The 1,876-nt window shown below is 43.7% G+C and overlaps 1 protein-coding gene across 1 annotated transcript; it reads right to left on the reverse strand.

The window, feature by feature from the left end:
* Positions 1 to 178: 178 nt before the first annotated feature.
* LACBIDRAFT_336330 (uncharacterized protein) lies at positions 179 to 1,210 on the reverse strand (the record flags this gene model as incomplete). The annotated part of the gene is made up of 6 exons (XM_001891276.1): positions 179 to 186; positions 267 to 538; positions 580 to 592; positions 697 to 759; positions 922 to 978; positions 1,183 to 1,210. The coding sequence occupies 6 exons, from the start codon at positions 1,208 to 1,210 to the stop codon at positions 179 to 181; spliced, it is 441 nt and encodes a 146-aa protein (XP_001891311.1).
* Between the last annotated feature and the right edge of the window lie 666 nt (positions 1,211 to 1,876).

Genomic DNA, 1,876 nt, shown 5'->3' on the forward strand with positions numbered 1-1,876 from the left:
CGCCACGAACGAACCCAGCGCCTGCAAAACGGTATAGACCAGAAGCGAAAACAAAAATATCTTCTTGCGAAATATTGCTCCGGATTTTCGTTTCTGGCTTTTCGCTGCCGAACCAATTCCGGCCACTTTCAAATTCAAAGATTTTTATAATTATGGTATTTATTTGTATTTATTCAGATTACTGGTCTGTCAACATGTCACGCAGGACACTCTCTTCTGCAACAAGCGCCCACCACGACCATTGACAATTGGTCACGAAGACCCACCACCACGTTCGAGGAACGGCGACGACCGCCCAGCAATGTCCACAGGCGCCCAGCACCACCATCGACGAACAGCGATGACGGCCCGCCACGACCTCTGACGATTGACCATCAGGACCATCGACAAGCGCCCACGGACGGCCACGAAGGCCCACCACCACCATCGACGGATGACGATGAGCGCCCATGAACATTGATACGGATGAAACCATTTCACCCGTATAAAATTCAATTTTAACGATTTTACCGATAAAAGGTCATCTCTAATAAATACACTACATACAATTGCAATGATACAAAGAGTCAATGTGCATACCCGGCGCAGTTGACTAAAAATGCAAATGCGTGGAATCTGAAAATAGGACAAGGCTTTGGAACTGGCAGCAGTACGTGTCGTGACATTATACTTGGATCCTATCTAAGATTCACCTACCATGAAATAGAGCACGAAGAGGTTCTAGAGTAAACACCCAACGCAGGGAGAAGAATTGCATTACTACCAAAGGGTTTAGAAACACATAATGGATTTATTGTGAAAACTCGTGCTTATACAAGAAATACAGAAAAGACGACATAGACGCTTAAACGGCATGTCTGAAACATGGAAAGACTAAACTACACCTAGGTAGTAAACGTATGAAGACTTAGCGTGGCTCACGGCCATTCAGAAAGTCATGTACGGCAGTTCCCGCGTACGCATCANAGACTGATGCGTCTGAACGTCACAAGTACCAACATGAGAAAAGACACATTCTATTATATGAAATATAATAAGAACCCCCTGACAATNNAGAAAGACATTTGAAAACACCTTCGGAGTGTCTCCCGACCTCCGTAATGAAAAGACGAGCCAAGACCAGGCATTTTAATTAAAAACTCGNAAGCGACGGAGGGCCGAAGACTATTGNTAAACACGTACGTATGCGCATCAACGCATCAGGAGACATTAATCATTTTGTGAGGTCATCTGTCAAACCGGTAAACCGGGCCATAGAAAGGAACACGCGAGATCATGCCAAGCTAAGAATAGCTATGTCGGCTAACTCCGCGTACGCATCAAACACTGATGCGTTTGAAAATGAAAGACGCGACACTACGAAATCTGTAGTGTTCACAGAGATAGACTACAAAATATACCACACGTTCATTAAATTTCATATTTGTAATTCGGACCGAAGTATCCCGCATTAAAACACATGTAAAACGTAGATAGGGGTTCCTGGAGTATATAAGGAGCGCGCTGGCAGGTCAAAAGGCAAGTAATCGCCCCCCCGTTGACCAGCTAGTTGCACTCCAAGTAGAGACTTAGGAGGTGGACAGTTATAATCAATTAAAAGGAGATTTCTTCGTGGTCAGATAAGTACAGTGTGAACGAAGCCAGCGTGCTTGGGAGTCAACTTGCTTGGAGACTTTTGAATAAGAGGTTTTAAGGACACAGTATCATTTTAGACAAGACAGCGTACTTGTACCCTTGGTTTTGGAGCGTAGTGACATAATAAAAACTCACGGGAGTCATAAAAGTCAATTAAAGTCGTGTTTTGTGTTAATAAAAGAAACTGTGATCAAAGAACTTTGCATTTAAGAGACCAAGTTCCCAGAAAGATATACTTTGT

Source organism: Laccaria bicolor, genomic scaffold (assembly GCF_000143565.1).
Source record: "Laccaria bicolor S238N-H82 LACBIscaffold_661 genomic scaffold, whole genome shotgun sequence".
Taxonomy (NCBI): Eukaryota; Fungi; Basidiomycota; class Agaricomycetes; order Agaricales; family Hydnangiaceae; genus Laccaria; species Laccaria bicolor.